Raw genomic sequence first — 15,285 nt, forward strand, 5'->3', positions numbered from 1 at the left:
GAAATACCTATGGAAAACTTAACTTAACTTGGAAGAAATGGCAAATTTCAAGCAGAAAATAGAAAATCTGAAAAGCATCCAGACTGACTCTGAAGTATTTACATTAGATCTTAACAGAAATAAGCTCAGAAACTGCATGGAATATGGAAAGAAGACACAGGACAGTTTAGTCCTCTGCTGGTATAAATTGGGCTAGCTCTATTGACTTCAGTGGAACTATACTGATTTACACTAGATGCTTTATATAATTTATTGTTATTGTGGGATCTATTTGGTCCTCAATGCTCTCATAACTCCAGTTGACATTAGTAAAAATTTACATAAAAATCAAGGGCAACAACGTGTTCCTCATACATATAGTAGCTCTCAAACCAAATATTGTCTGAATTCTAATGCTAGAGACTAAAAAATAAAAATGAATTGGCTTAAAATATTTATTAATTAAAAAAGTTAAAATATTTGTTTATACAAAGATGATGAGAAAATGCTCATGCAAAATCTTCACATACAATAAAAATAACTCAAATATTAATATGATAGTTTTATAAGATAGCTTCTTTATAGTAACTTTGATGGGGAAGTGTTGCTGTAATCTGTATGCCTGAAAGCACCATTCAAAGTAATTCCAAAGCCATATTTGAAAGTTATAAGTTTTTCTATGACACTTATACCAAGATTTACACACTCATTACTATGATTAACAATAAATACCCTATTACTACTACTCAGAAAACTAGCCATAAACATATGAACATTGAGTGATGAATTCCTCAATACCACTGTACTTCTAAACAATTTATGTTAATGCATAAAGTTGCCAAAAAATAGATTTAGATAATTCCCTTAAATGATGAACATATATTGTAATGGATGACATGTTTTCTGCTTAATTACAAATCTGCATTGAATTTATAATTTGTGTATATTACAAGTAATTTGCATAATTAAAACAATTAAGGGATTGACATATCATGGCAATTAGAAATGCATCAAACTATGACTGTTGTACAAAAGAGAGCTTCAATATGAAACATTAATTCTCTGAGAACTAAATATCTTACAGGTTCCTGCAGAGGAACCTGAACAAATTTAACTTGTGTTCACTGAACCTCAGTATGAAAAGATATTTCTCAGGGATATCTGGTTCTTCTTTAAACTGTTGGAAATTGAATCAGAAAAAGACAAAAAATGCTGTTTCTTCATTTCATTTTCTATGGCAGTCACAGTATTAACTTGTGTGTTTATTGCAGATTTCAAGAATTCTTATCTCATTTTCCGTAGCCTTATTCTGTTTTCTTTGTCCCTCTTTTTAAGAATAAGAATGAACTGGTTGAAAAAATGCTCTTGGTCTTTTTTCTTCTGAACAAGTCGAAACCGCTGATCTCTGCCATATTTCTCTGCAAACTCTTTAAATGTTGTTCTGCAGAAAAAAGTCAAACATGAGCAAGGCATCATTTAAAGCTTTGCACTTTTGAATATATTATCAGATTATTTAGTCCTTAGTTTTACATCTTACTTTTCATACTGCTCTTAAAAGTACCAAGATTGTTCTTCCTGAAACTATTTGTCAAGAAGGTCAGTGTCACAACTGTGAGAGAAGAGGCAACACCAAGGTTAAAATCAGCTTTGCTCCATGATTTGCTTGAGTTGTCTGCACTAATTATTATTCTCATATTCATATACTGTATATTTATTGAATTTTTTAACCCTGGTGATATAGAATCATGGACATGGTGGTTGCTAAAATATGTTTTTTATTTACTACTCTAGCTAGGTAATATTTTTTGTTGCTGAATGATATTTTTAGAGAGGCTTATCCTCGGCTTTTCCATGATTATTTAGCATCATAACAGAAAATACTATGATGTCTAACCAACAGCAAAAAATATTTGTCAGCAACACATGGTATATGATACCTGAAGAAAGAACTGTAGTTTGATCTCTTCTAACATGACACAGGAAATTTGCCTAAGGATGACATGATCAGGCCTAGTATTTTCAAATGTGATTGCTATATATGAGAACAAAGCTCCTGGATTATATTTGACTCAGATATTATGGTGCTGAGCATGGTAAGCACCTGGATAAATAGACATTTGGCTGAACAAACTCATATGATGTGTAAGTAAGTTTCTGCTCAGAAATCGCCAATAGCAAAGTCAGGAAATATGTTAATTAGTTATAGAATATAATAAAACATTGGCATTCTGTTTCACTCAAAAGTCACTAATATGTTATTTTCTTTTCCTGGATATCTAACTTGATATTTCCCCTTTGTTGTTGTTTATTTTAAGTTACACTCAAATTATTTTGATAAGTCCTGGAAAACTACAGAGGTAACAGAATATTGGAGAAAAGTAATTATAATATGTAGGAGCTGGTATACAGAATGTGATGTGAACTGGAGATGGGCCCAAACTGCAAAAGCAATACTGGGATCTATCTCTGATTCGGCCATTAACTTGCTGTGTGACCTTGCACAAAGTTATTTATCCTCTCTGTGCCTCAGTCTCTTCATTAGTAAAATTTGGATTGTGATACACTCTTTTGTGAAGTGCTTTGAGATCTTCAGATAACTGGTATTAAACAAAATAAAAGATCTAAATGTCACAAAAGTTTAGTTGGAATAAGATCCAGAGTTTTGTCTTAATACATCCATGCAGCACTTGGATATTATCGAAAATTTATAAACATAGAATTGTGTGTGTGTGTGCGCGTGTGCGTGTGTGTGGAGTTGTGACATTTGGATCCAGAAAGTACAAGGGGGGTTATATCTAGAGATGGTTTAGGATCATCTCTAGAATGAATGTTGGGAATTCTGGAGATTGGTTTGCTATGTGCTCCTCTGTGTCTATTGTGACAATACTTGTGGCTGGTTGCTTTACACTCCAATTGGTTTATTTTGTCAACATTGGGGCTAGCTTGCTGCCTCCTTCTTTATTTTAGTTACTATTCACTCCCATAAGAATGTTGGCAATGATGGTTGTTCACTAACTGTGTGCTGTTGATAGTACACAGATTTGTACGTTCATCTTGGAAATTATCCGTTCTCTATTTGATAATACTACAGACTGATCAAGGATAATTTAAAGGGTGAGATTATTACTGCAGTTTGGGTGTCACAGATGAATAGGGCAACCTGAGAAAGTGTAAAATCCTCTATACTCCTGTAGGCCACGAATATTACAACTACACCCAGAGTAGTTTTGTTCTTGCAAACTAAAACACAACTGCTGAGCAATTATTAGCTGTCACATTAGCCTGAAGTATTCTTAGTCCCATTGTCAAAGAGATATTTTTACTTATTACTTCAATACAATCTGAAAAAAGGTTTACTTCTTTTTGTGTGTGAGCACACAGTGCCATGTAATTGTCTTCAATTTTTAGTAACAGAATTGTAATTTCTTCTTTATTTCTAATGATTTACCCAAAGTCAAAAAATAAAGAAAAAATATTTATCTACACGATTTACAATGAAAAAGGAGTATCATAAGAATTTTATTTCTTATATATGGTTCTTGACCCTATTACTTGAAAAGGCTTTGAAGAAACAAGCAATAGCAACTTAAAATCTCATTGAGATGCACAGGCACGGCATTAATGATAACTTCTTTAGCAAATGTAATTTCTTTTTTGTCAAAAACCAACAAATGGAAAATGCTTAGTGATTTTACATTAAAGACACTTATATATATATATAAAAGTCTTCACTAGCAAGCCCAAGTACTGATTTTGCCCCAGATTCCTAAAGTGGCCCCCTCAAGGATTGAACTCACAATCCTGAGTTTAGCAAGCCTACGCTCAAACCACTGAGCTATCCCTCCCCTTGTGGTATATACCTCTTCCCAGTAATGTCACAAGGTACTACATAGCATTATTGAGAAAGAAAGCATAAGATAACCTTAGCGTTTAGGGCAACAGTAAAAGAAGAATAAGCCAATGACTTTATCCCACCCACAGGACTCAATTTGCAATGTAATTTTTTTCACAAAAATTGACATTGAAATTTTACTGGATGCCAAGAATAACAATCATAAACTAATGTTACTATTTTTTGTTTTCATTAAAAAGAGACAATAAGTATTAATTGTTTCACAAAGTAGCTCCATACCGTGGTGACAGTTTGGATTCCTCCAGAAGTTTTTTAAATTCTTCTTTGGCTTGCAATAATTTATTTTTCTTTTCCTTGTACTCTTCTCTTATTCTGGTCTTGACAAACTGCTCAAATATCTTTTTTTTTAAAAGAGAGAAAAATATAGAAGCATTTATTAACAAACACATTGGGGTATACCTGCTTGATCTAAGGGTTACAGACTTTCACAACTGCAATGCTTTATCTGCATAATGGGCTGGAGGTGCCAGTTTAGGCAGTTAGTGTCTACATCCTAACACAAAGTGCAACCTTAATCAGAACTTCTTGTCATAGCTGTAGATCACTCGTCATGCTCACAGCTAAATATTCATAAGATTCACATTGTGTTTATTTGGTTTGAAGTATGCATTTTCCCTGAACTGCTTGAATTCCTGACTGTGGACCAGAAAACAGTCCATGGTGCTCAGATAGCAATTTCTGGAAGTTACATAAAGAAAGATTGAATGATCCTTGAGCTCAGCTTGATGCACTGTACACATGTATATGAAGCCAATAATGCCTATGTGAGATCAGTGGGATGCAGGCACCTAGATTCTTTAAAAAATCCCTCAAGATGCCCATCTGCATCTCTAGGCACCAAAATATCTCTGTGAATTGTGCTCGAAAAAGAAAGAGCTGTGTAGGCACAAATAAAATTAAATGTTTTGCTTACAAATATTTACAGTTGTTTAACAGTGAAATGGTGGAACAAAAGGAGCTGTTCATCAAAACACTCTCAGTTCGCTTTATCTGCCAATTTCTTGTTTGCACTGTAAAAAGTACACAAACCTAGTCTGGGTACTAAGGAGTTTCCATTTACTCATGAATGATGCATCTGTGCAAATCTACATTTCATGCAAGATAAAGTGAAAAATCATTCGGTCTACTCTATGAAACTGAAATGAAACTGGTATGTAGTAACATGGATTCTTATCCGATGCACAGTTAAGGGAAGAAATAGATCTGGTAAAGTGTACACTCAAAAGTGGTATAAGAAAGAGGGACCAGGAAACTCAAGCCAAAAATGGAGATGAATTGATTGTAAGTGTTCTTACATTTTGGCTAAATAAGTGCATGATAGGAACAAATGAAATACATAAAAACAGTTGATGATGCCTCTGCTAGTGTTACCGCCATGCTTTCACCTTCAATATTGGCAAAGCCATTATCATTTAGTTCTATCGACTGCAAAAGTGCTGGGCTAGCAGGGCTGGTGCAACCATTTAGGCAAACTAGGCGGCTGCCTAGGGCGCCTAGTGGTTGGGGGCGCCTAAAAGTCCCCTCAGACGAGGAGGTGGAGTGGAGGTGAGCTGGGTAGGGGGGCGCGCGGGGAGGGCTGCCCGCAGTAACGGGGGGGGGGCGCACAGAGGAACAGCTCCCCGCCCCAGCTTACCTCCACTCTGCCTCCTCCGCTGAGCACACAGCCCAGCTCTATCAATCAATCTCCTTCAATCAGCTCCGCAAGCCTGGGCAAGGAGAATTAGAGCAGCGCCAGTGTGCTTAGTGGAGGAGGCGGAGCCGAGGTGAGCTGGGGCGGGCTACCCAGGCAGGGTTAGCTGCCGTGGCGGGGGGAGGAGAGGGAGGAAGTCTCCCCAGGCAGGGTTAGCTGCCGTGGGAGGATGGGGGGGAGTGGGGTTAGCTGTTGCGGTGGTGGGAGGTAGCTGCTGGGGGGGGCGCTCCCTGGGTCGGATGCTGAGTTAGCTGCTGTGGGGGGGTGGGGTTAGCTGGGGAGGGGGTGCAAGGTGGAAGTTTCGCCTAGGGCGTGAAACTTCCTTGCACCGGCCCTGTGGGCTAGCAATCATAATTGTTTTCTAAAAGTACTAACATATGAAAGAGCTTGTCAAAGAATATATAGTTTGCCTCTTGAGGCCAATGGAAGGCACTCCGATCATACTGCTTACACAGTATTTATTTTTGTCCAAATCTCTCAGTGTTCAATCTCTCCTTTATCAACAGACAATTCCAATGAATAATGGAATTTTTAAGCAACCTCTTTGTTAGTGTTACAGAAAAGGAGTGTCTAAATTGACACTTGGTGATCTTAATAAATCAAAATTAATAGATCACTTATTATCTAATACAATTATCTCCTTCGCACATCATTATTTCTTGCCATAGGTTTCCCCATACTCTAATATATGATGCTGTCTTTCCACTGAGTGGTAAGAACCCTTTGGGAAATGCTGATAAGTAAACAGACAAAGCATGTAGTATTCCATAAAAGATCATTCTATTCCTCAGACAGCACCAAGAAGCTACACACAAACATAAAAACCAGAGTTCACATCACAATCAAACTAACACTAGTAAAAGATCAAGTCAAGAGACCCTGCTCTTTCAGACACCTGCAGCTAAAATGGGTTCCTGCCCTTTCTGGTTGTGGGCAAAATTAACCTATACTTTTCAAGCTTCCTCTTTGTCTGAGACCAAACGAAGAAGGCCGCATCAATTATTTATATAAAAAGCCATCACGTGGACACTGATTCCTTTATTTAATTTGTATGTGTTCTTCACAAACTCATCATAGAGTCTCCACAACATGGATTAATTCAGATAACTCCAAAACTGCATGGACATGCATCTACCTAATGCCAAAAACTTACAGATTTACAGCAGAGATGATTTTTCTCCCTCCCACACTGATAGTTTAACCTGAAATAAGGCAAAATTTTCCATGTATCTGATGATAGGGGAAATAATGTTTCTTACTAATTTTAGCCATATTGAAACTAATATATGATGATTCATTAAGTCGGTCATCTAATCTTGTCCAAGGCCACCCTCCCACTCAGGTCACTTGAAACAAAAGAGAATAATGGCTAAATAAGTGTAATTGGCTCCAGTTCGAGGCCACAATATCTAAGTGTCCATAATTCCAGTATTCAAACCACTTACTAAAATATGTTAGACCCATGGCACTTGGCTCACAGTTCAATATTTCTATCCAGCAAGTCATCTAAGATTGGAAATCTCTGTTTTGATTGACCTTTACTTACAATGAACTATTTTAGGTAACGGTCCTCAAAAATGCATGGATTAGTTTTTAGTATATGCACATTTAAAAATAGTTCCCAGACTGGTTCATTTGATTGCTGGCTCAGAAAATCCAGGGCTCACTCTCTCGTCACCTTCTCCATGCTTCTTAACACGGCGTCTAATTATTTTCCACTTCTACATTGATTTTAAGTTTGAATTATTTTCTGTCTCAGTACCAGCATTAGCATGACTTTGATCTTCTCTATATAGTTATGCCAAGTCCTTGCTTTTCATAATCATTTTCCTTGAGTATTTAATATATCCCATAAATGAGGCCCATGTCAGCAAGACTTCAAGCTAAAGCCTATATGATATGTTTTTATTATGTGTATTCATTATGGTTTTTTATTGTATCATGCATACGCTTGATAGAAAGAAAGAAGCAATAAAGCCTGATTGATTGAGCAAGGTCTACATTGTGCCCTTGTTGAGTCACTGAAGGAAATACAAAGCCTTCTTGCTATGTCATCCTGTCTCCTTGATCAGTTACTAAGCTCCCATTCTAATTGTTTCTCTCATATTTTCACAATCAAACATTTAAAGAAAAAAAAATTTGGAAAGGGATTACATGGAAACGGTATGTTAATATATTTTTAATATTAATGACAAAAGAGTATTACTGTATGTGTTTCTTTAAGGAGTTTTCCACATGTACTCTGTATCACAGGCAACTGTTCCCTCCCTATAGAGCCCCACAGTGCTTTTCATCATCCCAGTCAATAACTATATGAAGCCATTTTGGGAACAATAGAGATAATAATATCGGCGGAAGCATCAGCAATACATCCGGTTCAGTTCAACACCCGGACAATACAAGTTGAGCAATACAGTTCAACACCCGGACAAAAATCACTTCTATATCTCTTGTATGACAAAAGTTAACATGACCATATCCCAGCTTCCCCAAGCTCTTGGATGATGATTGGGAGCTAAACCCAGAGTGACTGAGGTAATGATAAGATGGAACATTTTGGAGAACAGACCTTCTTCATAACATTCCTATTATTGGGAGCAGTTGTCCTCAGTTTGTTAGGTTGGTTTGAGCCCTGGATTCCTTTTAGTACTGGATACCCAAATAACCATGGTTACAAAAAAAAATCTACTTCCATTCACAGCTTGCTAGAAAACTATGCTCATCCTATCAGACACAAACCTATCCATCCCAATTCCATTCATCCATTAACTCCAGGGCTGACTACTGCAACATATCTCAATGAATAAAGCCAAACACTCTGAGAAAATTTTAGCTGGTACAAAGTGCATCAGTACATCTGCTAAAGTAACACAAATCACTGTAGAAACAGCACTCTATTGTCCACCCTCCCTGATTTTCAAAACTATTTTGGGGATTGGTCCTAGCTATATGAGCGCCCATCTATCTGTCTCTACAATCCTGGCCAACAGTGACAAATATGTTCTATGGGTTGATCAACATGGAGACTTGTGAGTACAGGAGACAGGACTTTCACAAGAACAGCGCCCAGACTCAGTCTCATTCACAATTTTTTTTTAAATCCTTAACTGTAGTTAACATTATAAATCCAGGGAGGAAGAGAGGGAGGTTACTCCTGTTTATTTTTTAACAGTTACATACAGTTACAATGGTAAGTGTCACCAATAAGATACTGGATAGACAGATAGCATACATTACTAATTCTCTTTTGAACTCACCTGTTTACGTTCTTCAGAGTTTAGCAGAAGGTAGCGTGGGTCAAATACTATTTTGTGTAATTCTTTTTCCCATGTAGAAAATGCTGAGACCTGAAGAAATACATGAATGCATCTGCTTTAGACAATATTACTAGAAGGTTCTGTAATAAAGAAGTGTTCCAATTTCCAAAACAATGTTTAATTGCATTGATTCTCCTGGCAAAATATTCAGTAAAAGGTGACGGGTAGAATGTTTTTGGAGGGAAATAAAATGAAGAATCAAAGTTAAAGGGAAAACTAGATGAAGAAAACCAACCTGAAAGTGAGAGTACCATTTCAGAGACTTGTCAACTCAAACAAACAAGATAGCATTCTGATAGATGGCTTTCTTGAACTAGTGTGGGAAAATATTGTACCTGACAGGACAAATATAAGGAAGCAAACATATATGAGCAAATAAACAGGGGAAATTATTGTAATTTTTCAATCCCTTGAGTTAATTTTAATTGCTTTCTCACCTTCGCTATACATTATTTTATATTTTCACTTACTAGACACCTCTATTTAGCCATCTCTGCTTATCTCTAGTTAAATATATCCTTTGATCTTTATTTACATGTAATCTGACCATCTGACTACTAATATTTCCTTAAATATAGCCTTTAATTCTATTTTTTCTGGAAGTTTGTCTGTTTATGTGAAAATTTTTATAATCATAAGCCCCTAAATAGAAAGAGGTTGGCTTTAACTAAAAAAACAACAATTAAAAACCCTCTTGTTGTGGATATTGTGTGGGGCAAGCACACCTGAAAGCGGGAGAACAGACAGATAGTTAATGAGCACTTTGAAAACAGGTTGGTAAAATATATTGTGATTGAGTGGCAAAGGATGGTTGAATTCTAATCTGTGTGTGCAAAGTGACAGTTTATCTGATTAGTGCCAGACTATCAATACTGATTGTTAAAGATACAGTGTAACCATTAGGTAGGTTTACATAAAAAAAGGAAATTCCACATGCCTTCTCTCCCTCCCCCCAATAAAAAATTTCACTGAACATTTTTAAAAACAAGTGACTGAATGATGCATGTAATCTAGTGGATTAAGATATGATTAGTTATTTACATAATGGTAGTGAGTAGAGGCCTGGGCTCCATTTGCTAGGCACTGTACAAATATATAACAAAAAAGATAGCCATTGTCCTGAAAAGGTAGCCCCCTCAATGCTCCTGAAGAATACTCTCCACCAGTAAATCAAGTCAAACTTCAGTTAATTTAAAGCAATATATATCATCATCTTTACCCAAATAAAATTAAGGGCCCAATTATGGCTGCTTATGTGAAGGTGCACTAAGGAAATTTATAATAATTGGGCCTACAAATTTACCCTCATTGTAAGCTCAACTTGGGGGGGAAGTGGTTAAAAATTTATAAAATGCCACAATAACCTTTACTAAAAAGGGGAGAGGCTGATGGGGAATGACTGAAGCCTGAGACCCACGGTGGGGGAAGACAGCCTGAATTTTGCTGGGTGGGGGAGAGGAGGCTCCAGCATCCACTGCCAGGGCAGCTGACAACTCCAAGCCCTCGCCGTCCATGGCACTCCAGGGCCCCCACTGGCTGACAGCTCCAGCCCTGCCACTCCAAGGCTGAAGCTGCAGGACAAAATGTCACGGAGGTCTCTGAAAGTCATAGAATCTGTGACAAATGCTTATCCTTAACCATAATGCTTCCTTCCACCACCCTTCTTCAGGTGTTCCAGCAGTTCCATCCTGCATTGCGCTCATCCTAGTTCCCCACTAACCCCGCAGAATGACCATTTCACCCTAGATTACATTATTTTATATATATATGTAGAACTGATAAATGAAATTGTTTTATTAAATGAAATTTATTTATTAATATTGTTCACTTTATTAATGTAACTTCTGTTCACCATTTATTATACTTGTCTATATTGTAACTTCTGTTCACTGTTTGCCATAATGTAATTCAAACCCCATTTTAAAACGCTCACTCCATTCTGTAAAAGTTTCCTCCAACCTTCATTTTTGCAAACCCTGCTGTAATCTTATTAGTTTAGTTTAGATGTGCGACTGAGGTGTGTATGGATGATGGAATCAACCTCCAACCACCAGTCTGTCCTGATGAAATAAAGTTCAAACACCAACGGCTGAAGATGCAGACAAGAGCTCTAACAAAGTAAGAAGAGTCCACCCTAAAAAGAAAAGGTACAATGGAAGGAAGTTCAAAGCCAGGTCCCAGGCTGAAAGTCACGCCTGCAACTGATGGGTGATCAATCACCAAACCCAGAGGCAGCATGACACAGCAAGACCTATAAACTCTGGATTCAAACTAAAGCCTACAAAGAGGATGGGTGAGATGGAAGACTTTGGAGGGTAACATTCTGCTGCCAACATGGAAGGGCATCGGTGCATGCCCAACAGAGACCCAGCCCTTCTTTGTGCCCGGCTTTCCTAGCCAGTTAGCTGCCACAAGCTACGAACCCAAACTGCAAAATCAAGCCACAAACTCAAGCTATATCCAGGACTGGTAACTATGCAGCAGCTGCAGAACATCTGATGGATATGTGTGTGTATAGGTATTAGGTATAATGTGTGTGTATAAGGGTTAAGATATTAGTTATTGGTCATAAATCAAATTGTTATCATAATAAAAGTGGCATCTTTGTCTTGCTCCCTGAAAAGATCCTGTGTAGTTTTGTCTGTACAACACACACACACACACACACACACACACACACACACACACACACACACACACACACACACACACATTTTAAAAAGGCTTCATTCAACCAAACAAGAGCTGTTTAGTAATATTATGAAAGCTCAACTAAATCCAAAAAGGTATATACACAAATCAGTGGAATGAGAGAAACACTCTAATGGGGAGCATCTGCCTTTTCTTTTAGACTGTACACTCTTCGTGGAAGGAACTGTGCCTCCATCTGTTTTTGGAAAGCAGCAGCACTTTAGGTGATAGAATAATCTAAATAATAATAAGAATAAATTGTAACAAAAAGACTTCCTGATGTTCTCAGAAACATCCCTGCGGTTCCTCACTCTGAATGTGTTATTCTTTTAGGAAGCCATCAGAGGCAAGCATGCAAACAACTCCGCCTCTTTTGGTGCAGAATTATCTTTCGAGTGCCCCAGGCGGACTCATTTTGCTGCCATTAGCTCAATTATCAATCAAGCATTTTTCTTTGCAGCTAAGTCCCTGATATCAGAAGCATCATTAAACTCATAAGGCCAATGGGGACAAAACATTAGAGATGAGGATCTTTTATTTTCTTATAGACCTTTGCCCAGAAACTTTTATGATGTGGCATCCTCAATACATATGTGTTAAATCCTTAGCATGGCTTTCAAATTCCTACATCTAATTACAAAGAAGAGTAAATCACTAAAAATAAAATAAGTACGTGAAATATAATTTAAAAAGAATAGTTAACAATCAATCAGGAAACTTTTGATTACGCAAAATGGATCTAAAGGAATTGGCTTTGCTACTAGAAAGCAATGGGAGCCAGAAAGTTTCAAAGTTATCTCAAGCAAATGTATAGAATTTAAAAAGATTGATTAACTTAAAAGTTGCTAGTTAAATTGTTACTATCCCTTGTGTCCTTCTGTAACATGATGCCATTGGATGGGTCATCATCATCTGTGAAGATTGAATGTGGATCCTTGGATCTAGAAGCACAAAAAGAACTCTAAAGCCCCCTGAAATTTTTTAATTTTTTATATTTTATTTTTCGAGACTTTCATGTTATTTTGTTCAATCCATTTAAAGCATACAAGAAGAGTGTATGTGTGGGGTTGATGGCCCTGGATAGGGCGGAGTTTGCAGAACGAGCTTGCCCCGTACACACTGCACAGTGGCAGCTTCTGTTCCACGGGTGCTAGGCCCAGTTCTTTGTTTCAGGTGTTGCAACCTCATGTATGGGGTCACAGTGCTGCTCAGGTTTGGCTCAGCCACCCCTCCATCATGATGACAGAATAGAGGCCGAGCCAAATTTGAGTGAGTGGTACTGTGATCCCATGCACCAGCTGCAACTCCACACACTCAAATTTGGCCTGGCTGCCCCCTTTTCCTGATGGAGGGGCAGTCAGGTCAAACCTGAGCAGTACCGAGACTCTCTTCATGAGGTCACAAAGCCTGGAGCAGGGCGCCAGGCCCAGGCCTTCAGGACACCAGCTGCAACTGCAGGGTGAGTTTTTTGTTTTATTTCATTTTATACATTGATTGTGGTTTCATTTCATGTCATTTTGCATTTGCAAAAAACCCCAGGGCTCTAAAAATCTCTCTTGCCTGAGCCTAAGAATCAATGTAACTTAGTTCAAAGGCTGTAGCAGCCTTAAACCCCTAGATATGGAATAGTCACTGCAGGGGACAGAGAGTCACATTATGTTAGTGTGGGTAACACTTCCAGAGTCTCCTTGTATCTTGTGGTTCAAAGTCAAATTAGACCAGATGAAGGACTTCTCCATTCTGAGTAATCAGCTCTGGAGGAGTGGGGATCTACTCCTGCAACTGTTTTTTGGAGTCTGTCTATGGCATATGACTTAGGGTTGGCTTATCATTTACCATTTTGTCTTCCTTTTTTATCCTTGGTATTTTTTAAATCTCCCGAGTATATACACAAATTCTCTTTTTTTGGGGGGGAAAAAAAAGTTGAGCTATTAAAGTCATTATTGTTTTAGTTGCTGCTATAGATCTCTGCATGATGTTCCAGCTGTTTGTAATGGACATTTTAGAAATCAATTTGAAACAGTAAATATCCTGACTACAATAAACTAAATTCCATGTGAACATTGTACTGTGGTCTTTCTACTGATTACATGCTACTTTGTCAAAGAACTGGAGCATGCAGAGTGGAAGACAGGTAGAGATACTCTGATGACATCCAGAAATCAAGCAAGAAAATCCTCCCAGAACAAACCATGACCTCTGCAGCCTTATCCCCTAGCACAGAAAGAAGAGAAAGAACAGATTTGAGTTTGCTCTTGCTTTTTAATAATGCATTTGTGCTTTTTACCAGTGTTCAAAGCACAGTGAACAAATTCATTAAATTCAATATATTGAGTTTGAAGAGTGTGTTTAGAAGTTTAAGGAAGTTGAAATAGTTCATGTTATTACCCTTAGATTCCAAGGCTGTGTGTTTAATATAAAAATTTATAAGAACAGAAAAGAGCAAAGAGTAAAAGAGTCCCAGCTTTCGGTGACTCATCAGACCAATGAGAAAGAATGCCACAGCATGACACCATTTAGTGAGGCCAGGCAAAAGTGGCAAGACATAGTTAGCTAGTTGCCCTGTCGGAGATACAGTTCAGGTGATGTTATTGTTCTGAGACTGTCTGGAAAAGGCAGCCTTGGAAGAAACAGTACATTATAGCATAGTTTTAATTCGGCTGCTCAGTTACAGCAGGAGCTATCTATTTAAGTACATATATGGCCCGCTTACCCCAAGTACTCTGACTTCTTCATGTGTCTCGTTCCCAAGGCCAGCCACCATAAGCAGCAAAAGTTATATCAATGTGTGATAACTACTGCTATCTGTTGCATGAAATTTCAGGGGTGAATGTGTGTGAGAGAGAAATCGTAGGAACTCTATTGCCTAAATACTACCATAAAAGTTATTGACATTTTAAAGTCTGTGCAATCCTGACACTCTTTAATAGCTGCATCCCATTGGACTGTAAACTCTATTACTTCTGCCAGGGGCTCCTAGAGTGTGTGTCAAAATCTGGCCCCTCCTCTCCAGTAAACCTACAACTGCATTAGTTTGTGTCTATACTGGTGCCTTATTTGACATGCTTTCTCTTATCCAAGGGGACAACTACAAAAATGGAGGCACTGGATTACACAGAACCGCCATCCACAACCTAGCAGAAAATGAAATGTATTTTACTAATGGTTAATATGAGTAGGGGTATAGTTCTGTAGTCCCTAATAAGGCGAAACTGCCTTTGACTTCACTCTAAGTTTTGCCTTTGTACTGAATATTCAGGACTGGGCCCTGGAGCTGACAAAATTAATCCTAAATAGGAGATCATATCATTGAGACTGGGCTTTTACATAGGAAATCTTGCCATATACTTACATGTAGTGCTACTGTTTTACACTATAATAAATAAAATCATATAACTGAAAACTATATTTATGTTTAGCATTCTGTTATTCACACATATATATAAATATTTTATATATGTAAAAACACACACACACACACACACACACACACACACACACACACACACACACACACACACACACACACACACACACACAGGTATACGAACAGAATATTCTGTGCTAAACAGTAATCTTGACTGGCTGATGTGCTCTGTATTCTTAAAAATGCCTGCAGCAGCACTAATGCTATTCCAAGAAATCATCTATGAAAAAACAATGGCACTGCTGGAAAATGGCAAATGATATTTAAA

The 15,285-nt window shown here is 37.7% G+C and overlaps 1 protein-coding gene across 1 annotated transcript in view; it reads right to left on the reverse strand.

The window, feature by feature from the left end:
- Positions 1 to 493: 493 nt before the first annotated feature.
- TCERG1L (transcription elongation regulator 1 like) overlaps positions 494 to 15,285 on the reverse strand; it is a 230,849-nt gene continuing 216,057 nt past the window's right edge. The window contains exons 11-13 of the mRNA XM_030570766.1: positions 8,840 to 8,929; positions 4,112 to 4,230; positions 494 to 1,420 (exon numbers count right to left, since the gene is read on the reverse strand). Coding sequence (XP_030426626.1) covers positions 1,264 to 1,420; positions 4,112 to 4,230; positions 8,840 to 8,929 — 366 coding nt within the window. The 3' untranslated portion in view covers positions 494 to 1,263. The remainder of the gene's footprint in view (positions 1,421 to 4,111; positions 4,231 to 8,839; positions 8,930 to 15,285) is intronic.

The sequence above is a fragment of the Gopherus evgoodei genome, chromosome 7 (assembly GCF_007399415.2).
Source record: "Gopherus evgoodei ecotype Sinaloan lineage chromosome 7, rGopEvg1_v1.p, whole genome shotgun sequence".
In the NCBI taxonomy this organism is placed as follows: Eukaryota; Metazoa; Chordata; order Testudines; family Testudinidae; genus Gopherus; species Gopherus evgoodei.